The sequence below is a fragment of the Neopelma chrysocephalum genome, unplaced genomic scaffold (genome assembly GCF_003984885.1).
Source record: "Neopelma chrysocephalum unplaced genomic scaffold, ASM398488v2 Primary Assembly neopelma1_45, whole genome shotgun sequence".
In the NCBI taxonomy this organism is placed as follows: domain Eukaryota; kingdom Metazoa; phylum Chordata; class Aves; order Passeriformes; family Pipridae; genus Neopelma; species Neopelma chrysocephalum.
Genome location: NW_020897704.1, coordinates 16,838,157 through 16,854,872, shown reverse-complemented (window position 1 = coordinate 16,854,872; position 16,716 = coordinate 16,838,157). Strand labels below are relative to the sequence as shown.

The window sequence follows — 16,716 nt, the reverse complement described above, 5'->3', positions numbered from 1 at the left end:
GAACATCACCTCTCCGTAGACCATTTAAGGCTGTGGGTGTTGTGTCTGGGATATTATAACGAGCACTATGAAAGGCAGTGTCACAGGGGCTGTGACATGATGTACAGCAGAAAACACCCGTTTGGCTTCAGCTGGACTTCAAGCTCTGGCCCAGGAATTAATTGGGAATGCCAATATCCCAGTTCTTTAAATCAACAAAAGATCAGTTGCAAGGAACTAAACCAGTGAGGTTATTTAGGAGTCCCAGCCTGCCTTACATACATTGCAGGACTGACACAGTGATTTTCATCAGCTTTCTCACTCTTTGGTATTAAAAAGACTGTTTCCTAGTTCATAAGTAATGTTCCTTAACAAAATTCCTTCCAAAAATTAACTCAGAAGAAGATTATTCATTATCAAACAAAAATTGTCTGGCACTTTTTATTAGCAGGGAGAGGGAAGAAGGCAACACTGTTTTTAGCTTTGCTCTTCTGAAAATTTAGGCAATGAAGCTGGGAAAAATATAGCTAAATATTTGCAGGAGAGTCAATAGCTATCACACACAGAGAAACAGTGAATGAATATCAGTAATAAGGAATACTGTCACAATAACATCTACAATTTCTGCAGAGGAACTGGGAATTTCTTCTTATATGCGTGTCTGTCCTGTATAATAAAAAGTAAACCAGGGAGGGCATGCAGAGAAATGTGCTTTGAGAGAGGAATTTTTTTGGAAATCTTTTTTCTTATTTTCCTGCAGGGGATGGCACAGTGAGCTGTCACATATGCACTCTGCCTCCACACAGCATTAACTGTTGAAGTAAGCTGAGCACTAAGCTGGCACCTTGAGAAGAGACCTGTGCAGAAGACTTTGCTTTGGATGAGGAGTGCAACTGTTCTCAGAGACTTCATAAACCTGATTGTGAGTGACTCTTGCCACATTTACAAAAGATCAGAAAAAAATACTAAAACTGGGATTGATGGTTCTAAAAGCATGAAATTGCTTCTGGAGTTAAAAAAGCTATCATTGATAAATATGGTTATTTGAGACTCATTAACTGATGTGTAAGTCCTAGTCAGAAGAGATAGAATGAGTGTAGGTGATGCTCAGATGTCCTTAGATAGTTCTTATTTTTGTCTACTTCTCTTATAGGTACATCCTTGGAACATTTTATTGCTCCCTAAAATTGCTCACGTTATTGCTCACTACAGCTCCTGAAGGAGGTTGTAGACAGGAGGGGTTCATTTTCTCCTCTAAGGTAACAAGTGATAGGACGAAAGGAAAGGGCCTCAAGTTGTGCCAGGGGATGTTTATATTAGATATGAAAAATTTCATCACTGAAAGGGTGGTCAGGTAGTGGAATCACCACCCTTGGAAGTGTTCAAAAAATCTGTAGATGTAGCACCTGAGAACATGATTTAGTGGTGGACTTGGCAGGCTTGGGTTAATGGTTGGAGTTGATGAACTTAGAGGTCTTTTCAAATCTTCATAATTCTATGATTCTTTGGTAGGGCTTCTTCCTTCGTACCTGTGATCTCAGCAGTTACTTATCCATCCCTGTAAAATCGTGTAATTTCCCCCTTGGCAAAAGGAGAAAATGGTCACTTTGAAGAAAAAAATAAATCCCAAACTCAATTCAAAAGGACTACAAAGGACTACAAAGGAATCAGTTACACTGGGATTTTCAAAGAAGCCAGCCAGAGGGAGGTACACTTATTCCTTTGAAATCTCTAGGAAAGAAATATCCAGTGCTCTTTGGACACTTTGCAAATTGCAACCTAGTGGCTGTTCAGTTTCTAAATGTGGAATAGAAGAAACAAAGAGAGGAACAAACAGCAAGGATCTGGCTGAGAGGTAGCAGAGAGAGAGGCACAACAAAGATAAAGGAGGGAGAGAGTTTAAAGGAGACACATGGAAGTTGGCAAGGGCACGTGTGGCTTAAACGCTAGTGGTAGGTGATCAGTCTCACAGAGTAGATCTTTTAATAAGGATTTGGCTTAGTTTTCACGCACAAAATCAGGAGAGGCTGTTGTTGCACAGTTGAAGGCAAAGCTCCTCCATAAGCAGAGCACAAATGGCATGTGTGAACTGGGGTTCCTGGTGAACCCCTGCAGCCCCCTGCACTTTTCTCCTGCCCGTATCCCTGCTGGGTCCATGCACAGTGGGACAGATCCCCATATGTTCTGGGGGTTTTTTTTGCATGTAGTTCTTCTAAGGATTTTTCGCTATTTTCAGTGGTTATGGAAGCCACAAGCTATCGTTGAGACTCTGTTTGAAAGATGGTTTATCCTTAGAGGAAGGAAATGGATGTGATTAGCTTTCAGGCTCCGTGAGCCTTTGGCAGACTTCTGTGGCTAAGGAGAAATGACAGCCAGGAAAAGATTGCCAGTAAATGAGTACATACTCTGAATTTCATGCCAGATGGTCACTCATGGAGTGGCCTTAGCTTTTGTGATAGTGGTAATGTACCGTTAAACCTTCTCCAGTGGTTTTGTTAGAGTTTACACAGCAAAGAACTGAAGAGAAGACAGCTGGGCACTGGTTTCTATTCTGCCATTTTTACTGGATGAGGCTCTAACTTGGAAATAACTTTCATTACCGTGATCTGGAGGTCTTCTGAGCTGGTAGCATAAAAAAATCTTACATACACACGAATATAGTGGATAAGGAAATTGAAAGCCCAGCCCACTTAAAGTAATATCTTAATTTTTCTAAGAGATAACTGCAGGGAATGGACCCCAGTCTTCATTTTCAGAAGATGAATCCAATTTTCAGAAACAGAGAAGAACAAATCCAGCATTTGAATAATTGCTTTCGCAAGCATATTCCTGACAAGAACTGACCTAAGTATTTTAAATATGGCATTGGGATTGGCTATGCAGGTGCTCCTTTGAAAATGAACACTGTTTTTCTTTTATCCTTTTTACAATGTCACTGAACATCTCCAAGGAAAATATGTTTGAAATTTCTGTTGTAAACTAGGAAAGAGTGGATAACCTGCCTCAGATGAAAAGCCATGAACCCAAAAGAAATGCCCTCCAAATTCTGAAGCATTCTCCTCCTGATCCCAGATTCAGCTCAAGTCAGAATTTTATTTCATGAAAACAGCATTTTTATTTTCTTTTTATCATGAGCTTTTCCATTGACAGAGAATCCTGGCTTGAATTTTGAGAGATCAAATGCTGTACAGATTGGGCTCACTGCTAATTTAAACACAACATCTAAAAACTAATTATCCAGATCATCATTAATGATAATAGCCTAGTCAGACCAGAAAATAATTAAGCATTCTGCATTCTCTTGTTGTTTTTAGACTCTGCAAAAAGTGCCTATCGCACATACTGACTCAGTGGGGAAGGTGTTCATTGCTGAATTACCAGCAAATTCTTTTTTCCTTAGTGGAAGGATAATGAAAGAAGTAGAAATCTGACAGCAGGAGCATCATAAAGTGATTTGGCAGACAGCTGTCCAGACAAAAAACAGGAGAGGGAGGGTGACAGGAGGAGAAGAAAATGTATTGAAATATAAAGAAAAATTCACAGAAGGAAAGAAAAAACCAGAAATAATTTTTGTCTGAAGAACTCAGCATGTTTTATTTCAAGGCTAAGAAACTGCACTGTGGACTGTATGATGTTTATAGCTCTGAGCAAAAGAGATATGTTTGACAGGGCTACATCTGGAAGCATCCACCATCCTGAGTGCTGCTTGAAAACACAGGGAATGAAGATGCTGAGCCTTGTACACACGCCTGATGAAGTATTTTGAATTTCAGCAACTGTGCAATTCCAGTTGTTACTGGAGCTACTCTGCACAGGTGAGTGGCTCTGAAATTGGGTACTTTCTTCTTCTGGCGTGGCACCAAAATGCCTGGCTTTAATGTTTCAAAGTCCTTACAACTTCAGGCTTGACTCTTCAATGTCTGTTATTGTTGACAAGAATTTTCTTGTGAAATTGAAGTTGTGACTGGCTAACTTAACAGGATGAGCAGCAGGAGTGAATGGCTTAATTACATCTTTCCTGGATAGTGTGAAATCTAGGGGAAAGCTAGAAAAGAGAAACTGAAGGAGGGCCAACATAATCTATGCCAAGGGAAAATAAGCAACTGAATACTTCTTTTCTAGCTGGAAAATGCTCACTAACATGTTGAAAGATTTGTGAAACTATTTTTTTATCTTTCTGAAGAACTGTTTTACAGATCTGTTTGAACAACTATTGGCAACTATAGGGAAGCTGTACAGATCATAGAGTATTAGTAACTATAACTATTGTTTCATTATCCTTCATAGGTTTTGAAAATATTGAATGACATACAGATAGGTATACACCTACATTGTCATTTTTACATGTACTGAATGAGAAAGTCTCTTATCAGGACTTCCAATTTCCATTGGACGGCTGCTCCAAACCAAAGATTTTGGAATATGAATCATCTATATACACTGTATTATTACATTCAATGTGCTCTGCATCCAGCCTACTGCCTTAGATATGGATTTATTCTTAGATCAGTGATTGCCAGAGACTGGCTTCAAAGGGACAGATTGACAGATGTCATGCAAGATGCCACAGGCCTGCCTGACTCCCTCAGGGTTTCTGGGAGGGAATGAAATATTTTTGCCATTTCCCCAGCTGTAACTACACTGATGCCATTTTCCTTCTTGGCCACCTGGGCACATTCTGGGTCATGTTCCACCAGTTGTTGAACAGCAGTCCCAGCTCCTTTTCTGCTGGGCAGCTTTCCACCCACTCTGTCCCCAGCCTGTAGTGCTGCAGGGGGTTGTTGCGACCCAAGTGCAGGACCCAGCACTTGACCTTGTTGAACCTCATACCACTGTCCTCAGTCCATTGATCCAGCCTGTCCAGATACCGCAGCAAAGCCTTCTCTGCCCTTCAGCAGATGAACATTTTCGCCCATCTTATTGTCATCCACAAACTTACTGAGAATGTCCTTGATGCCCTCATCCAGATTATCATAAAGATATTAAATAGGACTAGTCCCAAAACTGAGCCTTGGGAAACCCTGCGAGTGAACGGAAGTAAGATAAGGATTTATTCTTTTATTTTAAATCTAGATTGTTTAAATGACAACTGTTGCATTCATGCAGCATGACAGGCACACATATATTCAGAAACATAGGTGGTATCATTTATGATTGATGAGAAAGTAGAGATCTGCGCTTAAGAGTTTTAAAAGCGTCAGGAAGTGCAAAGTTCAAAATAAATACCAAGACTTTTGGAAACTTTGGATACCCTCAGGATACACCATAGCTAGAGGAAGTGGACAGCTGCTGGAGGTTTGAACTACAGCAAGTGTTTTGAAGAGTGAGTCAAAATAATATACATTCAGTAAAAATAATCTGCTAGATTGACCCCAGGGTAAAGTGATCAAGGTTAGACTTGCTTTATTGACAAACTTACTTAAGCAGTGGTTCTCTCACTGTAACTGCAGATGAACAATTCTCACCTGATGGTGCTCCTGTGACTTACCTGTATGGAGACGCTGCTATAGGAACCGCCTATGACTCCTGCAATGAGCAACGGCAAATTCTCCTGGATGGCATATGAGCCGTCAGGGCACATATACTCTGTTTCATCCACTTTAGTTAAAGATGCCCTGACAAACTCCAAAGACTGTTCTAAGGCATATGTATCCCTGGAACACGTGTCCAAGATGTGAACTCCAAGCTTAATTCCCGGAAGCAAGTAGTTGTCCTGGTTGATTTCATCAATAGCAAACAGCATGGCCTCCAAGCGCTGGATGCCTCGGTCTTCATTGATTCTCCCACATTCTTCTATCCCAGTGCCTTTCTCCTTGATTGGAAATAAACCACCTAAGACCAGGTCTCCTTCTATCTTAATTTCCTTCCTTACAAAGCTGTGGTCACTTAGGGAAAGGAAAACTCCTTTGGAAAAAAAAGCTAGCGCAAGGACTTGGAGTCTGGTCAACATCTTCATTGGTCCTGTTTTAGCAGCTCCAAGAAACACTGGTGGGAGCAAAAGTGCTCTTCAGTCCTTCTGATCCATTGCCAAATATAAAGTGCTGTCCCACAAGCCAGTGAAGAACAAGCCAAGTCTTTCCACTGGACCTCTAAAGAAGAGATAGAAGGAATTAGAAAAGGCATAAGGAGACATGAAGATGTGAGATGCCTTAATCATGAAACCACCCTTCCTTAAGGCAAAAAAGACTCTCTTGCAAGCAAATTATGGTAAATACATAAATAAATAAGAGAGACGCGAAAGAGAAAAAGAAGAGACATGACAAGGAGGAGTCTTGCGTTTGATGCTTGCTCAGGGCATGAAAATGCTTACAACCGGACTTGCTCTTTTTAATGTTAATCACAGTTCAGTGCTCAGATCAAAGGGAGGACACAGCAGTGATGCATGTACTTAGGACATGATTTTACTCTCACTAAGGTCAGGACAGTTTGCCAACGACCTTAAAAGGAGAAAAATCAAGCCTCAGAGTGAAGATAATGTTGTAACAATTTTGTAAATAAACACACATACATGAAGTCTATTTATACAACAAAGATGCATGACTTGTCCATAGACTCCTTGCCAATATCTCTTCAAATATGTTGAAGTGGCTACCTTTTGATCTCCCAGTCCTGAGATAAATTGTGTGGTCATAGTTAAATAGATCACTTTAATAATTCACTTCTCTACTTACTTTTTCCTTAACAGAGTACGTACTATTATTAGAGTTGCAGGGTTATTTATAATTTAGAAACACTTAGCACAAAGAAATTGAAATAAGCAACAATTAAGATTTAACACTGACTAATGGATGAACACTTATTGCAAGGCAGCTGTTTATCCTAGTACAATTTCCATGTTGCTGTACCAAATTGTGTGAAAGGAGAGCTTTTTATTCATATTTATTCCAATATTGTTCTCTCATAAATAAGTAATGGGTCAGATGCACTGTTAAAGGTCTCTCTCTCCTATTGTAGTAGTCTGAGCTGCAAACTCTCTCAGCAGAATTTTCCATTCAGAAATAAGTGATATGACAATGGAAAACAAGCTTCCTCATCCCAAAGTGAGCTGGTTTGCTTATCACCTGTGTTTTTATTAAACAGGTCCAGAAAATATATTTTGTGGTAATGTTAAGAGAAGTAATGATGTTGACTGTATTCAGCAGTACTTTCTGTATCAGACTTAGTACTATAATTTACCAAATATTATTCAAGTGTACACAGGGCATCTAAAATGGTGATACTATCCCACTGGAAATCATTATCAGACAAAAAGGTGGCATTTGTCACATAAATGGCTGTGTTGTTAATAATTCAGTTGAGTTGACTTCCATTGTTTTCATCACTAATCCACCATTTGGATAAAAACAGGACTTGGGATTTTTTTAATGCAATATCCATATTTTTTACTGCTGTGGTTTCTGCTGTCACTGTATCTCAGTAAATATTCACACATTTATCTTTATAACACTGGAAAAATATTTGTTTTCCCTGTTTTACACTTGGGGGAAAAAGAGACACAGAAAGATGAAACAAAATTCTCAGAAGATTCTAAATGCAAAGTATGATTCGCTCGGCACTCACAATCACTACCAAACTTTGGAAAGGTCTCTGTTTCCCTTTAGGAACTGAAGAACGTGCTTTCAACCATGCCCCGAACCCCCTGGTTTCCACTGAGGCACTGACTCTGAAAAACTTCCTAAACAAGCTGGTGTCTTTTCCAAGCCTGTTCCTGAGTGATTTACCTAAGGTCATCAGCACAGCCAAGAATCAAACTTTGATCTTTTCCAGTGCTCCTCTGATACCTAAAAAATAAACCTCCCTTGTTTCCCCCTGCTCCTTCTGGCTTTTATGACAGTCTTTTATAAGGTCATATTAAAACAATCTGCTTTCAACAGCCCTTAACGCTACTAGGAACAACTGAGTTACCCAAAGAAAAGGCTTGTAAATGGGGTTCTCTATAAGGTTTTCTGAAACTGTCCTGGGACAGAGCTACAGTGGATTTACCCTCACCAGCAGGGAGAATGTTCCCATCCCCTTGACTCCTTCATAGGAGCTGGTTTCTGCAAATGGCATCACCCTTCACCTTGCATCTCCTCTGTCTCAGGACTCTATGTGTCCCTGATACATCAAGAAGAAAGGTTAAAAAGGTAGCAAAAATTATTATAGAATCATAGAATCATAGAATAGGTAGGGTTGGAAGAGACCTCCAAGATCATCAAGTCCAACCCCTGATCCAACTCCAATTACTATATCATGGCACTAAGGGCCACGTCTAATCTCTTTTTAAAAACCTCCAGGGATGGTGAATCCACCACCTCTCTGGGTAGGCCGTTCCAATGTCTGATAACCCTCTCTGTAAAGAATTTTTTCCTAACATCTAACCTAAACCTCCCCTGGCAGAGCTTGAGCCCATGTCCCCTTGTCCTATTGTTGGTTGCCCGGGAGAAGAGACCAACCCCCGCCTGGCTATAACCTCCCTTCAGGTAGTTGAAGAGAGTGATGAGGTCGCCTCTAAGCCTTCTCTTCTCCAGACTAAACAACCCCAGCTCCCTCAGCCTCTCCTCATAGGACTTGTGCTCAAGTCCCTTCACCAGCCTCGTTGCTCTTTTCTGGACCCGCTCCAGCACCTCAATGTCCTTCCTGAACTGAGGGGCCCAGAGCTGAACACAATACTCAAGGTGTGGCCTCACCAATGCAGAGTACAGGGGAAGGATCACTTCCCTGCTCCTGCTGGCCACACTGTTCCTGATGCAGGCCAGGATGCCATTGGCCTTCTTGGCTACCTGAGCACACTGCTGGCTCATATTTCAACATTGCACATAGAGAACTGATTTCCCCTGCAAAGAACACAAAGGATTTCTATTTCTATCACTTAAGCTTGTTACAGTGGTACTAGCGAGCAAAAATGGAATCAGTGATGGCTCAGTAGAGGATCAGTCCCTGCAGAAGTCAAGGGGCAATCGGAGAAGGCAAGGATTGGGAATAGGTATGACCATTACTCTGTTTATTCCTTGCCACTTTGTGTTGACAACACCGGTCTGAAAGTGTCCAGGGATATGAAAGGAGGAGATAGTGGGAATCCCACCTGAGTTGGAGAACACAGAACACTCATCCCCATGATCCTGCTCTATCTGGGAATAGAGGGACACTGTAAGGAATGCCCACAGGTGGGGGCCACCTAAATACACCAATTGTCTTACCCTCCTCACAAGGCAATGCCTGTGAAGCTCTTTTCACAGGGGCTTTGAGACTGTAGGGAGACCCCATGGACATAGAGTACTGCTTCCCAGGAAAACATGATAATCCTACTTTCTGTGTTCAAATCCTATGTTTACGAATGGGAGACAGTTGCCAAAAACACAGCTTAGGGTATCAAATGTGCATCTCTCCCTCTGCCTTGGTAGCCTGTGCACTGTGTAGTGCATCGCAGCGTCCTGCCAAGGACCAGGGATGCTGAGCAGAGGTTGGGGAGTGAAGGTATTAATGCACAGGCTGATTTGTCAGGTTTCCCCTTTGGGCTGTGAGGGAGGGATGCTTCCAGGATTTCTCAGTGCTGGGACTCCTGAAGGAAGCTATGAGGCAGATTTGGGTGGCCAGTGAGCAGCATCACTATGGTGACACTGAACAGACAGCTTGATGTGAAGAAGGGAGACTATTTTAAAGCAGATCACAAAGATGGGCTAGGAGCTCAGTTCCTCTCCTGCTCTCTCTGGCATGCACCTCCCACATGTTTTCTCTGCAGCTTGCATAACTCACGACTATATATAGAAATATTTTGTACCTATTCTGGGCTGATACAGCCCATATTCCTCCCTTTAAATATGGTGAAGGTGCCACTTGCTATTTCCTATCAGAAGTGTTCTCACTATAGTGACCACTCCAATTCAGTTTTGCAGTGCCCTCTTCTACTAAAAGCATGTTTCTGGGACATTTCAAAAAGAAGTACCTGTTGATCAAGCCGCAATTCTTTAAATTTCATTTATATTTAAAGTTTTAACATCAGCTACAGGCAGAGTTGTGTTGTTTTACCTGTTCTTTTAATATTAAAAATATATACGTTCCAGCTCTATAGACTTTGATGGAAATAGAAGTAGGGTCTGGGTGTTGAAGTGATTCAAATACCAAAATGAGAAATAAATAGGCTGAAGGAGAAAAGTTTCCTTGTTTGAATCAGAGGGTTTCTGCCAGCTGCCCTATGTGAACTTTAGTCAGCAGTACTCAGCTTGTGAAACACCTTAATTTGGCACTTCAGAGCCCCTTCTCTTTCCACCATCAAAACTCCACAGGGGAAAGCTACCTCTGCCCTTGGGGGACACTGTCAGCACTTCCCTCAGTAAAAGCAACTCACTTATTTGTGTAGAATAGCAGCTGTGCTGCTCTCATTGAAAATCCCATTCCCTCTAGGTTTGAATCATCAGTTTTGGTGGACTATTTCTGTGCATGTGAAATTTGTGATTACACAAATTTACTATTTCTTGGTGTAAGTTTGCTTATTTACTAAGGATTGGCACATTTCTGTTCCTGTGAAGGCAAACTGGAATGAGAAAGATGATGTCTAGGATTTCTGCATTTAGTATCCCACTGATATCATCTCCAAAACTAAATCTGTCTTCCAGACTCAAATGACAGCTCTGGTCCTCTGCAGACTTTCTGTCTGCAGCTCACAGAGTAGGTCCACCTGTGCTATTGGTTCAGAGATGAATTCTAATCACACTAAGTGTTTTCAGTCTATTTTTCTAGTAGGTATCAAAATCCAAAAAGAATTGCAGTTGAATCAATCATTTAGCCAGATGACACAAATCGAAATCATTGCTTATACATCAATGATAATTTTGTTGGTACCTTCCAGTATATCACCAGTGCTTGGCACTGGCAATTCAGCATCCAGCAGCCATGCACTTTCCAATTTTCCACTTATAAGAATAGAATAGGAAACCTTACTGAGAGCTGAGGCACTTCAGATCTCCCAGCTATTTTTTAACACCATTAGCTAACAAATGGGACAATCTACTGAGCTAAAACTCTGGAGAGATTGTCTCTCTTCCTTACCATGTGCTATATCCTGAATTCCCCCACATTTGTTCTCCTTCACAGTATTTTGTGGGGCTCATCTGTTTATGCAGCTTCCTGACAAAGGATGCAACAAGAGCTGATGTTGATGCTGGAGAAGATTATGTTTAATCTTTATTGTGGGTGGCTCCACTCTGGTAGTCATGGGTTTATATGGCATTACTCAAGACTATAATGTAATATTATGACGCCTGGAGCCATATGTTAATGTGGTATCACCTGCCATCCTTTGTAAGCTTTCTTTGGAGAAGAACCATGCTCAGTGTAGGGTCAAAGAAGAGGTTCCCACACCTGTGCTCCTGCGGCGTTTTACAACATTGAGATTACAGTTTCATCAATAGATCTTTCTCCAAGGTCATCCCCCCCAGAGAAGCATCTTTCCCTGAGCCCTTGCTATGCCCTACAAATTTTATCCTAGGGAAGCAGATTTCTAAAACAATTCCAATTTCAACTCAAAATTCTGGTGCATCTCTCATGACTGACACAAGAAGCTCATCCAACACATTTATCACATTTATATGTGTTCTGCCAGAACTTTACCTTAATGCCTGATGAGAATTGCACTGAAATATGTCTTATTTCATTGGAAAAAAGTGATAGACAAGCTTGAGTCTCCTCACCAATTAGAATTAAAGATGCCATCACCTTTGGAAGAGAAATATTTGTAAAGGAATCCAAGAATTATAGTGACAGCTATGTGCCAGGCACACAAATTGCTCACATCCTGATTCTGTCTGGCTGAAATCTGATAGCTTAAATCAGGACGTAAAGGAAAAAACAAAACAAAGCAAAACAGCAAAAAGTTGCAAAAAGGTGAGGTAGGGAAGACAAGTAAATTTCCTCTGTGGAAATGGAGAAGTTCATTCATGAAACGTTAATAAGGTGCTAACACATAAATTTGCTGCAAATGAATCAAAGCATTTTAAATTTCAATTGTTGGCTGTTATATATAGGATTTTTTTTCTTTTCTTGCGAAAAATGATAAAAATGGTTTTCCAATTGTGTGATTTTGTGCCTTTCATTTCATGTTGGAAATCCATACATGAAAAACATTAATTAATACAACTGCCACTGCCAGCAGCATGAGACTACAAGCCATACAAGTTCATACCATGCCTAGCATATTGTAGAAGAGTTTGAAAAGCCCTAAAAATTTAGGGGCAATTTCAGTATAAAGACATATAAAGCAAGAGATAATATATCAGTGCAGAAGTAGATCATCGATCTTAAAATAAAAACTTATATTCTGTTATTTTAGAACAAGAAGAAAAAATCAGAACACTGTGTTACTGTTTGTACTGTGTTAGCATTAACAAGGATGCTTTATGTTTTCTACAGTGTCAACATACAACAGATGCCCAGCCCTCTCCTCAGAGATCTATGATCCTGTTTCAAAAAAAGAGAATTTAAATTATTAATCATGCAGGAAAACAGATGTCTCTGACGTGCTACTCCTTAAGTTTCCGGATATTAAATATCTCTATAGAATAGAACTAGATGCATTAATTTAGCCTGGTGAGGAACAAGGAGACCCTGAAGATCATTGGACATTAATGTGGTGTGGAATTTGTTACTTGTTAAATTACATGAATGCATTTGGCACTGGCTGAGTCCTTCTAAAGTGAGTTTGGTTTCAGAAGAGGGAGCCACAATGAGCAGACCATCAGAGCTGGAGATCTGGGTCAGGCCATGCAGGCTCCTAACTCGTTAAGAGTTTCTCCATACTTTGACAATAAGTACATTCAAGTGTATTGAGAAGACCAGCCATGAGCCCGAGGCTTCGTGCCATCTGGACAATTTGTGGTGTAATGATCTTGATGTAATGCAGGGTTAGACCTCTGAAAGTGTCACCATCTTCCCGTCTGTCTTCTTTGGATTGAGCTGAATCCTACTGCTTTTTGTCCATCTGCTTATTTCTTCCAGGCACTGGCGACAGCTGAAAGCCCACCAGCAGAGACAGCAACAAACAGGCAAGTGCTGTCTGCTTATTGATTGTGTGTTAGTCAACTTTAGTCTCAGTCTCCATGTGTGGTCCCAGAAAGATGCAGAAGAGGAAAAATGGGAGTATAAAGACTTTGAGGACAAAGGACCAGCTGGCTTCTGTGACCTGTGGATGTCATAGCAATTATTCCTACTAGGTGATGTGGGGGTACCTTCACCATGCTAAGGTCAACAATGTTAAATGTTGGGTGAGAGGGGTAATTGCACAAGTGCAGAGTAGTCTTGCCCAAAGTGAACCATGATGTTTTCAGAGTCATGTCCTGGGATGAAACATTTAGCTAAGAGAAGCTTTAACAGTTGTGCTTAATGCAAGTGAGGCTTAACTAAGTGATATTAACACCAACCAAAGTGTAGCCCCCCTAGGGAGTATCTGTGCATTTAGTCTTTAGATACGTATTTAGCCTTTCCCTCTAAATTGATTCTTAAGCATCTGTTTTTTTCTGCCCTCACAGAGATAATTTCTGCCTAGTGCCTCTAATCTCTTAGCTCTCTGCAGCACCTGCAGGGTTTTCCTTGAGGCTGGATCTCCCTGTGAGTCTCCCTCTGTGCTCCAGCCGAGGTGCTCTGCCTGGGCATTCTTGGCTCACTCCAAATGGCATCAGCGTGAGCTGTCAGATTTCACTCTCATCACTCCTCTGCCAAGATGTTTCCCTCACATTGCAGCAACATGGCCAAAATATGGCTGAGCCTCTGCATATGTGGAGGGCAGAGAGTCCTTTCTCTGTATGGCTTCTGCTGGGGCTCAATCTGGCTGCCAGCACAGCCAGCCTCAGAGTCACACTGGCCCCACAGAGCAGCAGAGTGTGCACCCTTTCTCTTCTCTGTCTCTATGTGGGATGACTTCTGCTGCCACCCGGTCTGCTCTGATGGGATGCAATCCTGGACCCCCAAGGAGCAGCGCCTGGCTTGGTGCTCTCCACATCACTGGTCAGGATAGGAGAAATTGGAATAGCAAAGGTGATGGCCAGCAGCGGGCAAAGCCCCCTCTGTGGCTCCTTCTCCCTGCCCCAGCTTAGTGATAAGGCAAATAAAAGCCCTCCCAGGTTGGTGCTCCCATCCCTGTCCGGTCTGAACTGTATCTCCCAGTTTGCCACAGCAGTACCTAACACTCAGTGGGAAATTTTCCAAGTTAAGGTGGCTCTTCTCATTTGTCGATCAAGGCAGTATTTCTCCCTCTGGCATGTCCACAGCAAGCACTTTAGAGCAGGAGCTGTTTCTTTGCCTGTGGCTGTGCAGGGCTGAGTGCTTGTCTCATCACCACTGGCCGTTCACTGACGAGATTTGATCTGCCTAATTTACACACCAACATATGGCAACATTTTAGCCACCTTTGACCTCCACCAGGAGAATATCCTGCCTATTCTGGTTTAAGAAAGACACCAGGTGTCCCTGGGACCCCCAAAGGCACAGAAATATTTCTAAAGAAAATGTAGGCACTTGCTTTAGGTAGACTGGTTCACTGAGCATCTACAATATGAGGTCAAGGTAGGTGCCTGATTGCACAGACAGGGTTTCACCTCTTGGCCACCTGTTTTGTTGTGATCTTGGTAACAACACAAAGCAACAGAAAGCGATCAAAACATGGAAAGAGTGTTCAGCTTTTTCAGGAAAGAATTGTTTAGCAGTGTATTGTAGCTTTTTGCCGCTTAGCTGCTTTTATTAGTTTTGGGGTTTTTTTAACACAGAAGGATTAAAAATTTAACAACAGTAGCCTCTCTTGAAATGATCCTTTCGTCTGCCCTCCTCCCCACCAGAGCCCAGACTGGTAACTCTTCCATCACATGAATGTTACCTCCAGGCTACAGCATTCAGTGGAGTGTGAAATCACAATTAACAGAGCAAGTGTTTTGTAAGTGAGCAGAGACGTCCACAAATTACATCCTGCTATTAGCTGATTTTAGAACAACATTGTTGAACAGCTTCATGATTACTGGGCTGTGGCGTGTATTAAAAAAACATTAATAAAACATAATTGATTGTGAATTGTGCTTACTGCCTTTATAGTTTTAATCACAAAAGTCACAGAAGTTTACTGGAAACAAGAGCTTTCCTCAGCTATTTATGTGAACTCGATTGTTCTAAAAATTTTACAGAACTTGATTTGCAGCTGTTGTAAATCAGTAAATTACTGAAACCTATGGGGTTTGCTGACTGATGCATTTTTCTTTTCCATTTGGCAAACAAAGGTACGAGGCCGCCTTACCTCTGCCAGAAAGTACCACTGGAAGTGCGATGGAAACAATATCCTCAGTCTCTCAGACCTGCCATGCACCCAATGTGCCCTTAGAAGCATGTAATGTCACTGATAGGGAAAGAGCTGGTGCTTTCTATTTGCTGAGAAATAAGCAAATACAGAGATATACTTCAAAAATATTCACATTTATGTCTCTCTTTTGGGCTCCAAATTATTTTCAAACCTTAAATGTTGTACTCTTACAGGAACCCAGAAATGTTTAATTCTGATCTCTGACCCTGTCTGGGTTCATGGAGGGACAAGGTATACCGCAGAGGTTTATGGCTACATTTTCCAAACTTGGATGCCCTGCTATGAATTAATGACTTTAAAATGGCCATTAACAATCAGTCTACTGTGGGACATTGACAGAATTCAGGTCCCAGCCAGTGAGGCAAACTTTCTGCTCTTCTGCATCAGTTAGTGCTTTGGGGATCTAAATCTCACTCTCAGGCTGAGAATTCCCAAAACACTTAACTTCAGGTACTGCCTGCACTTGCTGATCAAGGTGACACCTAACTCCACTTATAAGCCAAATTTAGTCAGAGGAAGACTAACCTCTGCCAAAGTCCTTGGGGAAATAGGCTCAGGAACGTGGGCAGGATCTTGCCCTACCTGTAGGTATTTAAGCTCGTAAAGTTTTCTCACCCTGCAGAGTGGTGGCAGAAAGTGAAGGAATAACCCTCAGAAGTTCTGAATCTGTCCGGCTGTAACCACCAGAAATGCTATTGCTATGAGTGCAGAAGAATGTTAGAAGTGGACCTGAAATGAGGTAATACAACGCCTGCATTATTTATTGACTTTTTGTCAGCCTGTGCCCTGGCAAATAAACTTGTATAAACAGTGGGAGTAGACTGCTGAAAAGCATTTCCTGTTAAAGAGCTAGCAGCAAGGGTTATTTTTAATGAAAATAAACCAGAGAAAGGAAATTTTTCCTGTTTCTGCAAAGATTTATCTCATGCAGGCAGTAACAAACATGCCTTGTCCTGACCAAAGGAGTGACTTCTACTGCTGTGAAATGAAATGTAAGTCAGTTACCACTCAAACTCATTTCTCTTAAGAACTCAGATCCTTGCAGGTGTATCCTGGAACAAACAACTGCAATCTGCAGCAAGCTTCTCCTTATTCCGTACCACCTGTCCATGCCTCAGATCTGGTGTTTGCTTGGCTCCTTTCATGTAGCTCCACAGCATTGTACCTACATGCAGACATAGATTTTTATGTAAAGAGCCAGAACCTCACTCCCCCAACACATTCGCTGCCTTCTCTCACTGTAAATGGCCATTGCTATGGCAACACTGCTTAACTCAAAATTTAGAGAGGTATTTAGCACAAATAATGAAAGAAGACATGGAACTGTATTCTGGGTAAAGCCACACAGTTTGATGACCCATTGTGGATCCATTCACCAATTGTTTCAGGACACCCTGGGGACCTTGCCTCCTGTGGTGTGG

At 41.6% G+C, this 16,716-nt stretch overlaps 1 protein-coding gene across 4 annotated transcripts in view; it reads right to left on the bottom strand.

The window, feature by feature from the left end:
• Positions 1-16,716, bottom strand: part of GRM3 (glutamate metabotropic receptor 3) — a 104,212-nt gene that overhangs the window by 40,198 nt on the left and 47,298 nt on the right. For all 4 annotated transcript variants that reach the window (XM_027679485.1, XM_027679489.1, XM_027679488.1 and 1 more), the window contains one exon: positions 5,468-6,068. In XM_027679485.1, the coding sequence (XP_027535286.1) occupies positions 5,468-5,935 (468 nt within the window). In that variant the 5' untranslated portion in view covers positions 5,936-6,068. The remainder of the gene's footprint in view (positions 1-5,467; positions 6,069-16,716) is intronic.